At 41.5% G+C, this 15,326-nt stretch overlaps 1 protein-coding gene across 1 annotated transcript in view; it reads left to right on the top strand.

Moving 5' to 3' along the window:
- Positions 1-4,410: 4,410 nt before the first annotated feature.
- The window catches only part of LOC128094761 (cytochrome P450 2C70-like), a 51,618-nt gene continuing 40,702 nt past the window's right edge, over positions 4,411-15,326 (top strand). Inside the window, exon 1 of the mRNA XM_052713275.1 lies at positions 4,411-4,603. Within this exon, the coding sequence (XP_052569235.1) occupies positions 4,436-4,603 (168 nt within the window). The 5' untranslated portion in view covers positions 4,411-4,435. The remainder of the gene's footprint in view (positions 4,604-15,326) is intronic.

Below are 15,326 nucleotides of genomic sequence, written 5' to 3'. Positions count from 1 at the left end.
ATGCACATCTCTAGATCTGACAAGACTTGTCAGCTTGCACCAACTCCTGTGTCCAAGTCTTTCCTTGTGCCTGCCAGATATCCCCTGCTCTTCAAGAAACTCGAAACTGCTGAGGCTGATCCCCGGCACTCTCCCTATCTTTTCATTCCTTTCCCTGTCTGTTTTGTCTGTAAAGCAAACACTGTTATGTATTAACCTGCCTGGCTTCTGAAACTTGTGGCCAGGCTTTTGTTTTTACAGAGGCTATAAATCCCCTGACATCTCTTCAAGGTGTTGGGAACATTTGCTCAGCAGATTAATGACTCTTTTAGTTTGTTTGTCCTTGATTTCTGTTTCACTGCCAGAGACCCCCAGCTCAGAGCTCTTTTTTTCTTTTATTTATTTATTTATTTATTTATTTATTTATTTGAAAAAATCATATATGTATATATATTTATATACAATGTGTCTTATTATTCATACCTGACTCCCTTTCTCCTATTCCTTTGAGGTTCCTCAACATACTTCCCTCCCAACTTTTTTTCTTTTTTTTTTTCATTTTTCTTCATTAGGACATTTTCTGCTCACTCTATATATCACCCACAGATCCCACCTGCTCCTCCCACTCCCCAGCCCTCCCTCCCAAGCCATCCCACATCTCCACATTCCCCAAATCAAGGTCTCCCATGGGGAGTCAACAGAGCCAGGCACACTGAGCCTAGGCAGGTCCAAGCCCTTCCCCACTGCACCAAGGCTGCGCAAGGCACCGGGCTCCCAAAAGCCTGCCGGTGCAGCAGGGATGGATCCCGATACCCCTTCCTGGGTGCCTTTTTAAAGCCTTAGTTCAGACCAGGGAAATAAGAGTTAAAATTTCCCATCTGGAAAAGTTTTGGAGTGAGGCTTCTGTTATCACACACTGGACATTGCCTGAAAACATCTGGAATCCATCAGGATGGCTACCAGTCCTCTTTTTAACTAGGAAACAAGAAGTGCAGGAAGGAAAAACATCCCAAGCAGCCTTTGTCCCAATACTTTTGGGAATCATAGCTTGTACAAAATCAGGCTTTACAGAAGAAGTCATCTGGTCCTTTAATGACTATTGTGAGGAACAAAAATCCTCATTGTCCCTCACCTCCCCACTGCGTTACAAGGGCCTTATCTCAGATGGGGAAGAGAACACTCCACAGACATCCCCTTCCTCCAAGAAAATACCCAGGAAATCCATCCTTAAGGACAATGAACTATGATGTACTGTTTATCCCTGGAGAAACTTACAGGATACCTCTCCACCCTCTGTTCCACATTGCCCCTCAGGAATAACTGAGACCACCAAGCAGGACACTCCTCAGTTTAAATTCTCTGGTTTTCACCCAAACAATCCTTTTGCATTTACAGTTAATGTTGGGGCCAATGCAGCTGCTCAGCCACGGATTCCTATCCCTCTAGCTGATCTTTCCTTGATCCGTAAGGCTGCCAATGAGTCAGGCCTTGACTTGCCATATTTTGAACAGGTACTGAGACAGTGGACAATGCATTTACAAAACTATTATGATTGATCACATTCAATAAAAGCTTTATTAGACCCCACAGTTTTTCTTAATTGGTGAGCAGCATATGAAGAACAAGCTGAAGCACAGACACACCTAAATATTCAAAATAATATTGCTATATCCCTAGACATGCTGACTGGCAGGGGCCAATATTTTAGTCATGACCCAAGCCCAAATTGGCCTGCATGCTTATTCAGGTCTCTGAAACTGCATTTAAAACTGATAAGGCCTTTTATGAGGATATAGTAACACATGACAAGACAGGTCAATCTGGTAGAAATTCTAGCCTTCACTCCCAATTCTAAGGGCCACTGCCCCCTGCATAGGTATAAATATTCTGAGGCCTATACCACTAAATTGGACATCACAGAAGCCTGTGTGGGTAGACCAGTGGCCTATTATGGAACCCAAACTATCAGAATTGAGAGAGTTAGTTGAAGAGCAGTTGTCACTGGGCCCCTTTAATTTCCCTCATTGCTTTCCAGCATTGACTGTTGGGCCTGTGTTTGGCAGTTGGCCACTATGTGGACCCAATGCTTACTTAGATATTACAGCATTCCTATTTTAAGGGGAGGAGCTTATTTTAATGGATCCTTTACTGCTAATGAATCGTTTGAGTCCCGCATTTCTATTAAACAACAAAAGAATTTTACCTTCAACGGCACCCCCATCCATGTAAAGACCCCCTTTTTCTTTATATTAACCAATTCTTCACAGCCTGAGATGAATTGCATTGAGACAAAATGCTGGTTCAGTGCCTGCTGGATTGCAAATGAGGCCCTTCATGCAGAGTTGGTACATATTCCTGCTTTCATTTGGATACTGCTAAATAATGTGACACAATTTCATAGAATGGAATTGACGGAATAAACCAGAAAAAAAAAGAGACTTTGGAAGAGCAGCAACTATAACTGCCACTATTCTGCTTGCTATGGCAGGTGGTACAGCAGCCACAGCCTCCCTGCTTCAAATGGGAGCCACTACCTCTACACTTAATACGGCCATAGAAGAATCAGCCTGAGCATTAAGCACTCAACAGCTGATTAGTTCCCATTTCCACTCAGCTATACTCAATTTACAGCTATATACAATTTACAACAATTAGATTTATTGGATGACAAAATCCAGACATTAAGATGGCTGGTAGGAGGAAACTGTGATCCCCAATTTTCCTCCTTTTATTTAACCCCTTACTGGGTCTCAAATATGACACAAGCCAGGAGTAAATTAAGGGAAATCATATTGGGATCATAAAGCAAAAAGTTCTTAAACCTTTCAGTACAACTCTCTAATGAAATCTTAATCTGAACTCCATGCATGTGAAACCACTGGAGGTGTCTACAACATTCTTTGCTCAAATTTGGAATCACATAAATTCGATCCTAGACCATTCAAAAATTATAGCATGAGGAATGATAGGAGGAATGATACTCTTAATAATTCAGTTGCTTAAGTGTTTCTTACAACATGTTTCATGGCAGTGCTACATCAACAAAACCACCCTTGAATTGCCAATGGCTCTGGAACACCCTGATCATCACCCCCTTAAGGAAGCAATAAGAGCTTGGCTCACAGAAATTCTTGATGCCTCTGTCTGATGCCTCTGTCTAATGCTCTTGCACCCTAGGCATTTTCCAGGGGAACCACCCTCCCAGGGCTGGTAGCCAGAGATGGTTAAGAGTCTGTTAGGCAGTCCAACCTGAGACAGACACAGTCGCCATGTTGGGGACCCCTGAGGTAGGGAAAACAAGATTATAACAAAGAACTCTAATTCCCACTAGTGGCACAAAATTTAAAAAAAAAAAAGGTGATATGAGGCAGGTAAGGCCAAAAGCACTGGGCCATGCCTTAAGCAAACAGACATGTGCAGTAGTATCCTGACCCAGAGGAGCCTGAAACTGGACCCCCAAGAAGACAACTACTGATGTAAGACCCAGAGCCAACCGGGAAACACTACAGCAGCTGGAAGCAGAGCCTGCCAAAAAATATACACATAAATACCTCAGTCTTTTGTTTAATAAATGAGGTTGCTTACAACCTCCCAGAGCCTGCGCCATTTGGTTCTGTATCTATTCACCCCCTTCCCTTGAGATCAGAGATAGTGGGATCTCAGCTGCAGAGCCAGTAACATACATACTTAAGAGATTCATCTTTATAATTCTGTTTCTCTAAAACCACTTCTGGTACCAAAATCTGTACTACTTAGGGTTCTCTAGAGTAATAGAACTTAGAGAATGAATCTTTCTATCATTATAGATCGAGATTTTTTTAGAATAATTTACAGACTAGGGTCCAGCTAATCCAACAATGGTTGGCTGTGAACAGAGAGTTCAAAAATCCAGTAGTTGTTCAATCCATAAGGCTGGATGTTTCAACTGCTCTACAGTATATGCTTGAATCCTAAAGAAGTATGTTCTAATGCCAGTGAAGGAGTAGACTTGCTAGCAAGGTGAGGGCAAGCAGACAAAGAACATAAGTTTCCTTATTCCATGTCCTCATATAAATTTCCAGTAGAAGATGTGACCCAGATTAATGATTTTTGTCTTTCAGACTTAAGATCTTGATTAGAAGTGGATCTTCCTACTTCAAATTAAGCAAAAAAACACTTGTGTGACATCTGTTTCTGGATTTTAGCTAATGATAGATTTAGTCAAGTTGACAACCAAAAATAGTCATCATAGATAGTATTTGTTAAATTACAGTAATTCATATTACACTCTGAAGAAGGGAGGGTTATGTTGAAATGACAACACAATGTTAGGAAATGGGAAGTTTTGTTTATACAGACCTATGTTTACTGAAGATAAAGAGGTCTCATCCAAAGTCCAAATACTTTATTTCTTTGGAGCTGCATTTATAGACTCTTGGAGTAGAAGATTTCCAGTGCATTTGTTCAAAGTATACCAATGGCTCTTTTCATAATCTTGGGGATTTGCCTTTCTTGTTTGAGTCTTCTTTTCTTATGGAATCAACACCATGGCAAAGGGAAGCTCCCACCTGGACCCACTCCTTTTCCAATTGTTGGAAATATTTTACAAATGGATATTAAAAATATCATCAAGTCTCTGAACATGGTAAGTGTGATTAGCTTCCTTTCAGTGATTTTCAATAAGTAAATGATATACATCCTTAGTGTTATGAAGTTTATGAACTCTGGGAAAAGACCATAAACTCAATTCATTTATATTGGAAAAAAAAGTGTTGATTATCAACTGGCAGGATGACAACTTGAAAGCTGAATCCCAGGCATGTCATGATGAGGGGTATATGAAAGGGTTTTTTTTTTTTAAGCAAAACTACAAAAAGACCTTCAGTATCTATGCAAGCAAGCAAAAACTAGTCTGTTCTGCCAAACTGAGAGGTTAATGAGACTCAAAACAATCTCTGAATATCTGTATAAGAAAGTTACAGAAGCCAAAAAGCAATTAGTCATATCATAACAAGTAGATGGTCATGGCTGAGTATTTCTTGGTGGGGATCATTCAGTCATGGTTACTGGGAGCTTGTGTTTCAGGAACTGGAGTTAGGGACAAACAGCTAATGGATCCCTACCATAAAATGGAGTTTCTTTAGCTAATAAAGTCTCCCACGGCTCTAGACCATATGAATCACATCACTGATTCACATTTACGTAGAGCTAAAGGTTAATGTTTTAATTGTGTTGAATTTTTTTGTTTGTTTGTTTGTTTTTTTTTTTTTTTTTTTTTTTTTTTTTTTTTTTGAGCGAGAGTTGTTGAGACCAAGGTTGGATAAAGCACAGGGACAAATGGCCAAATGAATGGAAACACATGAACTATGAACCAATGGCTGAGGGGTCCCCACTGGATCAGGCCCTCTGAATGGATGAGACAGTTGATTGGCTTGATCTGTTTGGGAGGCACCCAGGCAGTGGGACCAGATCTTGTGCTCATTGCATGAGTTGGCTGTTTGAAACCTGGGGCCTATGCAGGATTGTTTGGCTCGGCCTGGGAGGAGGGGACTAGACCTACCTGGACTGAGTCTACCAGGTTGACCTCAGTCTGTGGGGAAGGCTTTGCCCTGGAGGAGATGGGAATGGGGGGGGGGGTGTTGAGGGGAAGGTGAGGGGGACGGGAGGGGGGGAGAACAAGGGAATCCGTGGCTGATATGTAGAACTGAATTGTATTGCAAAATAAATTAATAAAAAAAAAAAAAGAAATGAAAGTTAGTAGTTAGACATTACAATAGAAGTTGTAGTCATATTAGATATGTTTTAAAAATTGAGCAGATATATTTTAGACAGGTCATCTTCAAACCCTTCAGAGATCTACAGAATATGGCATTTAAAATGTTTTAATAACTTAGAAAATTTTTCTTTTTTGTTATGATTATGTTTGTTTGTTTTTTGAGACAGGGTTTCTCTATGTAGCTTTGGCACCTTTCCTCGAACTCACTCTGTAGCCCAGGCTGGCCTCAAACTCACAGAGATCCACCTGCCTCTGCCTCCCGAGTGCTGGGATTAAAGGAGTGTGCCACTTCTGCCTGGCTGACTTTTTTATATATGTGCTTAGCCAGTTTATGATGCAAGAGCCTATAGTAACATTAATAATAACAGGAGAGGATTTTAGTTCATTACATTCCCCACTGGCTCTAGGAAAATGAGTTAGGAAATTTAATTTTAGGGCCCCTGAGATCTATAGTGTTTGACACTGACTTTTACAAATGATGCATAAAAATAGGATGTGTAAAGTGGAAAGGCAGAGAAAATAAACTTTTGTTTTATCCAGGTAAAATTTGGTGGCCACAAAGTAATCCATTTAATCAGATCCAAGCCCCCTTCTTGAGTAATCTTTTTTGTATGTTTTTGTTACTCTCCAATTTTAACAAGTATTTGTGATACTGAAGGATTCTGGAAGCAGCATGAGCTTTGGTATGCTAATAGATATCACAGATAGTCATTTGTCTCTTTGACAGTGATAGGGAAATGGCTTCTTTCATAGAAGGGAACTCTTTTCCCATGGACCTAACATTCCAGCCCTTTGTGGAAAGGAGCAACAACATACTATTTTCAGTAATTGCTTCTCAACTGAAATTAGGACATTATTGTCAGGGCCTAGGAAGGCTCAAATGCCGGTTAAAGGCTGAGACAGGGCAGGGTACATGTGATTTGCTGCCCAGGTTCTGTTTGAATACCTGGGGCTAGTGAAGTGCATGTAGCTTTCACAAGTCTGGAATGCTGGCCCAAAGCTGGGGCTCAAGCAGGCAGGAAATTTCACCAGAAGCATCTGGGTTACAGAGGTTTTCAGCAAGTCCAGGACTGGTTGATTCCAAAGAACCCCCTGAGTATGGTGTGTTTGGAGCAGTTTGCAGTCTTTAGTAGATTGGAAATATGCTGAGATAGATACAGACTAGGGATATTGACTTTATCTTGGGTGCACATTTGAAACTTCCTGGCCTGTGGTCCTGGTATTTGGGGGCATGGAAGAAGTCTCAAGATCATGGGGAAAATCATGATTTCTGCCATGATTATAATGGACTAAACTTCTGGACCTAAAATCCAGCCCAAATTAAATGGTTTTCTTTATAAGTGAGGCTATGATCATGGTGTCTCTTCACAGCAATAAAACCCTAACTAAGACAGAAGTTGGTACCAGGAGTGGAACATTGTTGTGCTAGGCCTGACCATTTCTTGCTGGGAGGAATTTGGACTTTGGGACTTGAGGTTAGGAAAGCAGTGGAGTGCTTTAAGAACTTCTTAATGGGCCATATTAGTAGAAACATGGAAGACAGTGGTGCTGAGGGTGATTTGAAATGTGAAGGTCTGGAACAAGAAGTTTCAGAGGAGAAGAATTTTAGTAAGTTGCCATTTTGGTGAAGAATGTGACTGCTCTTTGCTTTTGCCTGAAGGGTCTGCCTGAGGCTAAAGTGAAGAGATTTGGAATAATTCTGTTGGCAGAGAAAAATCTCAAAATAGCCTAATATTGACTCTATCATGGGGTGATTAGTGCTCACTCTTTTTGTTTTACTTTTTTTGTTCTGTTCTTTTTTTACTTTCTTTATTTTATAATTTAATTTAATTTTACATATCAGCCACGGATTCCCTTGTTCTCCCCCCCGCCCCCCCCCCCCCCCCCGCCTTCCCCACAGCCCACCCCACATTCCCATCTTCTCCAGGGCAAAGACTCCCCTGGGGATTGAGTTCAACCTGGTAGTTCTGTCCAGGAAGGTCTAGTCCCCTGCTCCTAGGCTGAGCCAAGTGTCCCTGTATAAGCCCCAGGTTTCAAACAGCCAACTCATGCACTGAGTACAGGACCCGGTCCCACTGCCTGGATGCCTCCCAAACAGATCAAGCTAATCAACTGTCTCACTTATCCAGAGGGCCTGACCCAGCTGGGGGCTCCTCAGTTATTGGTACATAGTTCATGTGTTTCCATTCGTTTGGCTATTTGTCCCTGTGCTTTTTCCAACCTGGGTCTCAACAATTCTCACTCATACAAACCCTCCTCTTTCTCGCCAATTGGACTCCTGGAGCTCCACCTGGGGCCTGGCCATGGATCTCTACATCCAGTTCCCTCAGTCATTGGATGAGGTTTGTAGCATGACAGTTAGGGTGTTTGGCCATCCTATCACCAGAGTAGGTCAGTTCGGGCTTTTTCTCAACCATTGCCAGTAGTCTGTTGTGGAGGTATCTTTGTGGATTTCTGTGGACCTCTCTAGCACTTTGCTTCTTCCTATTCTCATGTGGTCTTCATTTATCATGGTCTCTTATTCCTTGTTCTCCCTTTCTGTTCTTGATCTAGCTGGGATCTCCCGCTCCCCTAAGCTCTCTTTCCCTCAACCCTTGCCCTTCATTACCCCCACTCACGTCCAGGTTGTTCATGTAGATCTCATCCATTTCCCTGTCATTGGGTGATCCCTGTGTTTTTCTTGGGGTCCTGTTTTCTAGGTAGCCTCCCTGGAGTTGTTAGTAGCAATCTAGTTATCTTTGTTTTACATCTAGTATCCTCCTATGAGTGAGTACATACCATGTTTGTCTTTCTGAGTCTGGGTTACCTCATTCAGGATGATTTTTTCTAGGTCCATCCATTTGCCTGCAAACCTCATGATGTCATTGTTTTTCTCTGCTGAGTAGTATTCGATTGTGTATATGTACCACATATTCTTTATCCATTCTTCAGTTGAAGGGCATCTAGGTTGTTTCCAGGCTCTGGCTATTACAAACAATGCTGCTATGAACGTAGCTGAGCAAGTGCCCTTATGGTATAATTGAGCATTCCTTGGGTATATGACCAAGAGTGGTATAGCTGGGTCTTGGGGGAGATTGATTCCTAATTTTCTAAGAAAGTGTCATATTGATTTCCAAAGTGGTTGTACAAGCTTGCATTCCCACCAGCAGTGGAGGAGAGTTCCCCTAGCTCCATATCCTCTCCAGCATAAGCTATCTTCAGTGTTTTTGATCTTAGCTATTCTGACAGGTGTAAGGTGGTATCTCAGAGTCGTATGGGACCTCTTGAAACTGAGAAGCTTTTGTAGAGCAAAGGATACGGTCAACAAGGCAAAGCGACAGCCTACAGAATGGGAAAAGATCTTCACCAACCCCACATCTGACAGAGGACTGATATCCAGAATATATAGGGAACTCAAGAAATTAGACATCAAAATGCCCAACAGTCCAATTAAGAAATGGGCTATAGAACTAAACAGAGAATTCTCAACAGAGGAAACTCAAATGGCCGAAAGACATTTAAGGAACTGCTCAACATCCCTAATCATCAGGGAAATGCAAATCAAAACAACTCTGAGATACCACCTTACGCCTGTCAGAATGGCTAAGATCAAAAACACTGAAGACACCTTATGCTGGAGAGGATGTGGAGCTAGGGGAACTCTCCTCCACTGCTGGTGGGAATGCAAGCTTGTACAACCACTTTGGAAATCAATATGGCGCTTTCTTAGAAAATTGGGAATCAATCTCCCCCAAGATCCAGCTATACCACTCTTGGGCATATACCCAAGAAATGCTCAACCACACCATAAGAGCACTTGTTCAGTTATGTTCATATCAGCATTGTTTGTAATAGCCAGAACATGGAAACAACCCAGATGCCCTTCAACTTAGGAATGGATAAACAAAATGAGGTACATATACACAATGGAATACTACTCAGCAGAGAAAAACAATGGCATCATGAGGTTTGCAGACAAATGGATGGATCTAGAAAAAATCATCCTGAGTGAGGTAACCCAGACTCAGAAAGACAAACATGGTATGTACTCACTCATAGCAGGATACTAGACATGAAACAAGGATGACTTGTCTGCTACTCACATCACCAGGGAGGCTACCTGGAAAACAGGACCCCAAGAAAGACACAGGGATCACCCAATGACAGAGAAATGGAATGAGATCTACATGAACAGCCTGGACATGAGTGGGGGTAATGAAAGGCGAGGGTTGAGGGAAAGAGAGCTTGGGGGAGCGGGAGATCCCAGCTGGATCAACAACAGAGAGGGAGAACAAGGAATAGGAGACCATGGTAAATAAAGACCACATGAGAATAGGAAGAAGCAAAGTGCTAGAGAGGCCCACAGAAATCCACAAAGATACCCACACAACAGACTGCTGGCAGAGGTCGAGAGACAGCCTGAACTGACCTACTCTGGTGATGGGATGGCCAAACACCCTAATTGTTGTGCTAGAAACCCCATCCAACTACTGAGGGATCTGGATGCAGAGATCCATGACTAGGCCCCGGGTGGATCTCTGGGAGTCCAATTAGCGAGAATGAGGAGGGTTTATATGAGCGAGAGTTGTTGAGACCAAGGTTGGATAAAGCACAGGGACAAATGGCCAAATGAATGGAAACACATGAACTATGAACCAATGGCTGAGGGGTCCCCACTGGATCAGGCCCTCTGAATGGATGAGACAGTTGATTGGCTTGATCTGTTTGGGAGGCACCCAGGCAGTGGGACCAGATCTTGTGCTCATTGCATGAGTTGGCTGTTTGAAACCTGGGGCCTATGCAGGATTGTTTGGCTCGGCCTGGGAGGAGGGGACTAGACCTACCTGGACTGAGTCTACCAGGTTGACCTCAGTCTGTGGGGAAGGCTTTGCCCTGGAGGAGATGGGAATGGGGGGGGGTGTTGAGGGGAAGGTGAGGGGGACGGGAGGGGGGAGAACAAGGGAATCCGTGGCTGATATGTAGAACTGAATTGTATTGCAAAATAAATTAATAAAAAAAAAAAAAAAAAAAAGAAAATTTTTTGTTCATTTTGCATGCCAATCAAAGATCCCCTCTCTTCCCTCCTCTTGCCCCATCCAACCTCCCTCTCCCAATCCACCCCCCATTCCTCCTATAAGAATGTAAGGCCTCCCATGGGGGGATACATTTAGTAGAGTCATATGGTCATATTTTATTTGTACTGAAATGTAATTTTATTTGTATGTTAATAAATAAAGTTGCCTGGAAGTCATAGCTAATAGCAAGCCATAGCAGAAGCTGGGCAGTGGTGGTGCATGCCTTTAATCCCAGCACTTGGGAGGCAGAGCTAGGCAGATCTCTGTGTGTTCAAGGATACAGCCAGCATGGAGACACATGCCTTTAATCTCAATACCAACCATAGAAGACCTGGAGGTCTCTGTACAGACAGGCAGTGATGAGGAGGTCATGTGGTTGGGTTTACAACCAATGAGAAAGCAGAACAGAAAGTCAATAAAAGGACAGACAGACAGGAAGTAGGTCTCTTTGCTGAGGGGAAGGACGACAGCAGCAACTAAGGGTAAGAAAGGTGGTTTTAGGTCTTAGCTTTCAGCTACTACTCTGACCTCCTAGGCTTTTAACTCTGTAATTGGCTCTGTGTTTCTTATTTAGTAAGACTGTTCATCTACAGAGGCAGGTCCAAGCCCCTCCTCCTGCTCAAGGCTGAGGAAGGTGTCCCATCATGGGTAGTGGGCTCCAAAAAACCTGCTCATGCATCACAGATGAGTTCTGGTCTTACTTCCAGGGGACCCCTTAAGCAGACCAAACTATACAACTGTCTTGCCTATGCAGAGGGCCTAGTTCAGTCCCACGGAGGCTCCACAGCTGTTGATCTAAATTTCATGAGTTCCCACTAGTATGGTTTGGTTGTCTCTGTAGGTTTTCCCATCATGATCTTGATGCCTTTGCTCATAGAATCCCTCTTCTCTCTCTTCTACTGGACTCGTGGAGTTCCACCTGGTATTTGGCTGTGGATCTCTGCATCTGCTTCCATGAATTACTGGAGAAAGGCTCTATGATGACAGTTAGGGTATTCACCAATTTGATCAATGGGGTAAGCCAGTTCAGGCACCCTCTACACTATTGCTAGTAGTCTAAGCTGGGGTCATTTGGGGGAATTCCTGGGGACTTCCCTACCACCTGGTTTCTCCCTATTCCCATGATGTCTTCCTCTCATGGTATCTCTTTCATTGTTCTTGCACTCCATCCCTGTGCCAGCTCAACCATCCCATTCCATTATGTTCTCATCCCCCATGCCCTATCCTCCACTTCCCACCCCTCATTCCCAGTTTACTCATGGAGTTTACTCATGGAGATCTCCTCTATTTTCCCTTCTCAGGGTGATCCATGCATCCCTCCCTCTTTGTGTCCTCCTTGTTAGCTAGCTTCTCTGGAGCTGTGGGTTGTAGTCTGGTTATCCTTTGCTTTATATCTAGTATCCACTTATGAGTGAGTACATACCATGTTTGTCCATCTGAGTCAAGTTATCTCACTATTGGTGAAATTATTAAGGTCATGCCATGTAGTTAAAAGGAGATTTATTTAATGGCATAACTTACAAATTAAGGGATAGGTAGGTCGCGGAGTCTGGGGAAGGTGTATCGCAGTCCAGCAGTGTTCTCTGGAGCTCTGCTTGGCCCACCTCCACTGTCCAGGGTCCCGGAACAGAGGGAGCACTGGCCCATCCAGATCTCGGGTCTCCAGGCGCCTCCCTTGGCCCCGCCTTGTAGGCATGACAGTTGCCGAAGTCTTAATGGGGGTTGGAACTTCCAGATCAAAGCTGGAATGTCTACCCACTACACCTCACTCAGGATGATATTTTCTAGTTCCATCCATCTGCTTGTAAATTTCATGATGTCATTGTTTTTCACTGCTGAGTAGTACTCCATTGTGTATGTATACGTACCACATTTTCTTAATCTATTTTTCAGTTGAGGGGCATCTAGGTTGTTTTCAGGTTCTGGCTATTATGAATGCTCAACTGAATTACCAATGGGTCAAAGAAGAAATAAAGAAATTAAAGACTCCCTATCATTCAATGAAAATGAATGTACACCATACCCAAATTTATGGGACACTATGAAAGCAGTGCTAAGAGGAAAATTAATACCACTAAATGCCCACATAAAGAAGTTGGAGAAATCTCACACTAGTGGCTTAATGGCACACCTGAAATCTCTAGAACAAAAAGAAGCAAGCTCACCCAGGAGGAATAGATGCCAGGAAATAATCAAATTGAAAGCGGAAATCAATAAAATAGAAACAAAGAGAACAATACAAAGAATCAATGAAACAAAGAGTTGGTTCTTTGAGAAAATCAACAAGATAGATAAACTCTTATCCAAACTAACCAAAAGGCAGAGAGAGAGCATCCAAATTAACAAAATCAGAAATAAAAATGGAGACATAACAATAGACAATGAGGAAATCCAGAAAATCATCAGTTTATACTTTAAAAACCTGTACTCCACAAAATTGGAAAATCTGAAAGAAATGGACACTTTTCTGGATAGGTACCACATACCAAAGTTAAATAAAAATCAGATAAACAATTTAAATAGACCAATAACCCCTAAGGAAATAGAAACAGTCATTAAAAGTTTTCCAATCAATAAAAGCCCAAGACCAAATGGTTTCAGCACAGATTTTCAAAGAAGAGCTAATACCGATACTCTTCAAATTGTTCCACATGTTAGAAACAGAAGGAATATTACCAAACTCCTTTTATGAGGCTACAGTTACTCTGAGACCCTAACCACACAAAGATGCAACAAAGAAAGAGAATTATAGACTAATCTCCTTTATGAACAATTTTTATGTACTAATTAGTTGGTAACAATAACTTTCAAGAACTAGCAATTTGTATTACATTGTTAAATAAGTTGCATAAGTATAATATCTTAAATAAGAGCAGAAATATATGTACAATATTTTCTAACAAAATCAATCTCAAATTTGTATCAATATACATAATTTGTATATATACAATATACAAAAATCCAATCCAATGTAAAATATTTAAAACTAGTAGTTGCTTTCCAAAAGTGGATTCAATAATCTAACTTTTTATCTTATTATGTCTATATCCTCCTCTTTTTTCTTTTCAGAGTAGATTTAATAATCTACCCTTTACACATCATTTCCATATCTTTTTTTTCAGTGTAGATTCACTAATCTACCTTTATCTTATCAGATCTATATCCTCTTTTTTGTTTTTTTTTTTTCAAAAAAGAACCTGAATCTAATTTCCTTCATTTAGCCTATTTCCTGACCATTAACAATTAACAACTTGTAACCAACCATCCTAAACAAAGACAATTATCCATAGCCCATTGAAATGGCAAAACCTACCCATCTCACCTCTTGGGAATGTGGACATTGTGTTCTTAAAATTACTTTCTGTTGTGTGGGGGTGGGGCATCTTTAGGGAATCCTGAAAAGAAAATTTTTGGGTTACTTGTCAAGTCCTGGGAGAGTTAGGTGTATCATTTGTCCAGTCTCTGCATAATGGAAAAGTGCAGAGTTTGTCTCAAGTCCTTGCTTGAGTAGTCTGCGAGGCTGAATTATCTCAGCTAGCCATCTGGACATTGTCCTGAACAGTTTGTAGTCCAAAGTCAATCTTTGGGTGGTGTGTGTTGTCTTAGGGTATTATCCTGATAGACTCATCATTGTGAGGTCGAATCATCTTTTTGGAGACTTTGGATTCACTGTTAGGCATGGTCATGGTTCATTGCAGAAAATCATTTTCATGGGATATTTTTTCTGGATGATTTGTCCTTTTTCTTCAGATGTCTCATTTGTCCAGTGTTCTTCAGATTCCTTAGTTGGATGCCTTTATTCTCCTGAAAGACAAAAACAAAACCCTTCCCCAACCCTAACTTTGGGGAGGTTCTACATCTAATCTTTATCCATTTTGATTTATGATTTTTTGTTCTCTTTTCTATAGCTATTCTATCACCCTGAGCAGTATGGTTTTTTACAATAGGCATTACATTCTTTAATTGCTCTGGGAAGGAGTTTTTTCTATGGTGGCAGGAAAGGACTGAAACAAATTTGTCATGGGGGCTTTCAAGAGGTCCCTCAGGGAGTTTCTCAATGGCAAAGGCAAAGGATTACCTTGTCTGTACCTTGTTGATCTACATTCATTAATCCAGTGTTTGCCTTTGCCACACCTTCTGCATAATCCAGAAGGAAAGGGCATTCTGTTGCCATTGTTCCTTGAAAAAACATTGTTTCTAGGAATGCCCTGTTTATAGTCCCTTTTTAGGTGACTTTTTTTTTTAACCACAGTTGAAACATCTGACATTACTAATTTTCTTCAAACCTCTGGAAATCACTTCTCCTATCTAAGTATCATCATGGTCATGAGATTCAATATTCATTGTATCTCAGATCCATTCCTCCAAAGTTGCTGCTCTTGCCTTTAATGGCCTAATCACCCTTTTGCATTGTGCATTAGCATTTTCAAAAGCCAAAGATTCAATTATTATCTATCTAACTTCTTAATTTGGTGTCATTCTATTTACTGCTGAAAACAGTCTTTGTAAGAAATCAGTGAAGGTTTCTTTTGGGCCCT

Source organism: Peromyscus californicus, unplaced genomic scaffold (genome assembly GCF_007827085.1).
Source record: "Peromyscus californicus insignis strain IS unplaced genomic scaffold, ASM782708v3 Scaffold_4__1_contigs__length_199733344, whole genome shotgun sequence".
NCBI classification, from domain to species: Eukaryota; Metazoa; Chordata; class Mammalia; order Rodentia; family Cricetidae; genus Peromyscus; species Peromyscus californicus.
Note: the sequence above shows the minus strand (reverse complement) of the source record. Positions and strands in the feature narration are given on the sequence as shown.